The sequence below is a fragment of the Centruroides sculpturatus genome, unplaced genomic scaffold (assembly GCF_000671375.1).
Source record: "Centruroides sculpturatus isolate CEXI.00-Female unplaced genomic scaffold, Cexi_2.0 scaffold81, whole genome shotgun sequence".
Classification (NCBI taxonomy): domain Eukaryota; kingdom Metazoa; phylum Arthropoda; class Arachnida; order Scorpiones; family Buthidae; genus Centruroides; species Centruroides sculpturatus.
The window spans coordinates 703698-706190 of NW_019384371.1; the positions used below are offsets into that span (position 1 = coordinate 703698).

The following is a 2493-nucleotide window of genomic DNA, read 5'->3' on the forward strand; positions in this document are numbered from 1 at the left end:
TTGTGCTCATCAATCCTTTTCTTTAGGTTCCGCATAGTTGCTCCTATATATACTAGGTCGGAGTTAAATCTATGGTCCTTCATAGGTATCGAGTACACTCCTGTCATGTTATTACGTTCATATCTTTTCTTATCATTTCTTAGGAGCTTATATACTGTAGGATTACGTCTATAAATTATTTTTACATTTCTATTTCTGGCAACTTTCTTAATAATTTTATTTAGAGACGGATGGTAATTAATTACAATTCTTTCCCTTAGTTCAGTTGCTCTTTGTTGCCGGTTCCGTTTTTGCATCCTTGCTATCAGTGCATCGATTGCCTTTCTTCCGTATCCCTGTTGCTCAGCTATGCTCCGTATATACTCCAATTCCTTATGAGTGTCATATATGCTGGTACAATGTGTGTAAGCCCTTGTAATCCATGAACGAAATGCTGCCAATTTGATATGTTCTGGATCTGAGGAATTCTTAGGTATGATGATTGGTTGATAAACTGGCTTACGGTATATATTCGTTTTGATCTCACCTTCTTTGCATGTAATTGTTAAATCTAAGAAATTAACAATATTTTCACTTTCTTGGTCTAGTTCTAATGTTAGACCATACGGGTTACTGTTGATTAAGCTTATAAAACGGTGTGTATTTCTATTATTTTTCCACAAAACGAAGATATCATCTACATACCTCGCATATATTATTATATCATTCTGGAAATAGGGTAAAATATCACTTTCTAGCTTTCTTAGCACCAACTCACAAAGAACGGCTGACATTGGGCTACCCATTGGTACACCCCGTCCTTGCAAATATGTTTTTCCTTCAAATTCGAAGAACGATGTATGGCAAATCAAATCAGATAATTCCAAAATGTGCTTATGGTATTTAATAGCATTTTTGATGTTAGCAAATAGAAAATCTCTCAAGGCACAAAAGCAAGGCGGTAATTTAATCGATGGATATAAGGCCTTGTAATTTAAGACGGTCATTAACTCTTCATCCTTAAGTGTAATATTTTCTAGTTTCTGCACCAATTGTAGCGAGTTTTTTATTGAATACGGTGACTCCTTGATTTTATCCCGTATAAATTTAACCAGTCGTTTTTCTATACCGAAAGTAGGTGCATTGCACTTTTCCACCACTGGGCGTAACTGTGATCCTGGTTTGTGTGTTTTCCCAAACGCAAAGATTCTTGGAGCCCTTGGTGCTCGAATGATCCCTCTTTCCATATTCAGACAATTCGCTAACGGAGTACACATGAATTTCCTAATCCTTTGCTGTAACGTTTCTAAATAGTTACCAGGAGCAATAAGACATTCTGTGTTGTTGATGTGTTCATTTATTTTTTGATTATAAGTTTCTCGTTTGAGGAGCACTATACCCTTGGATTTATCTGCCTTTATGAGCACAATATCATTCATGTGTAGCCAATCTCTTGCTTCTTTTATGCTTTTGTTGAACCGCCTTTCTTCTTTGTTACCTTGCTTCTCACTTTCTGCCCAGAACCTTGTCTTCCATCTGATGTAATCCTGTTTAGTGATATTCATCCCCTTTATGAGCAACTCAATATTAGGAATAATGTTCTCAGGAGTCAATGGTGGAGTAGGAGCGAAAAATGGGCCGTATTCTAAAGCATCAATCAAGCATTGCGGCGGTGAGATGTTGTCCCAAGCGGTTATCGCCAATGTTTTTCTTCTCCGTGGTCTAACATTTTGGCATTTGAATAGCCATTTAATCTTTTTAATATATTTACGCCTTAAATTCCTTTCTACCGAATCAGCTAATGTGAGAACTCTGGTATTGACTTCCTTTAACAGTGTTCGGTCCTCATTATAAAACTCATCTTCTATTTTGATAAGAGTGTTTACCAACGAATAATATTTCCGTCTTGTACTTCTGATGGCCTTACTGAGGCAAAGAACCTTTAACTTGGGCAATAAGCTGTCACAACCTATCGGGAGCCTGATACGATGAATCGACATCGGGAAAACCCCATTCAGACGGCATTGATTAAGGAATTCGAACTTTGTTCTTGCTTTGCATAGTTTGAGAACTACTTTCCTGTATATTTTGGCCGGCGTCGCCATAAATATATAAATAAATAAATTCTTACTGAAATATACAAGGCAATACGACCGCGCAGTGCATCAACTACAGAGACGCCGAAAGTTTATGAACAGCATGGAAGTCCTTTTATGATGGCATAGATTAAATATAGCAACCACATACGCGGCGTTGTCATAATATTAATTGATATAGAATATTGTTATTTTTAATTACTTAGATTTAAACTTATACGTTTTATAAATATGCGCATGCGCATTAGCGTTAAATCGTAAATTAGCGATGTAAAAAAATTTTTTTGTATTTTTCGAATACTTTGTTCGTTGTAGAGTTCGAATTTTGAACTGAGGATGATCGATTAAAACGATCGAAAACGTTATTCAAAGCATTAAAAGTGTGCTGGAATAGAGAAAGGTGTTTGTTTTATATTTA

The 2493-nt window shown here is 36.1% G+C and overlaps 1 protein-coding gene across 1 annotated transcript in view; it reads right to left on the reverse strand.

The window, feature by feature from the left end:
* Positions 1 to 2106, reverse strand: part of LOC111614732 — a 12384-nt gene extending 10278 nt beyond the window's left edge. Inside the window, exon 1 of the mRNA XM_023356100.1 lies at positions 42 to 2106. Coding sequence (XP_023211868.1) covers positions 42 to 2084 — 2043 coding nt within the window. The 5' untranslated portion in view covers positions 2085 to 2106. The remainder of the gene's footprint in view (positions 1 to 41) is intronic.
* Between the last annotated feature and the right edge of the window lie 387 nt (positions 2107 to 2493).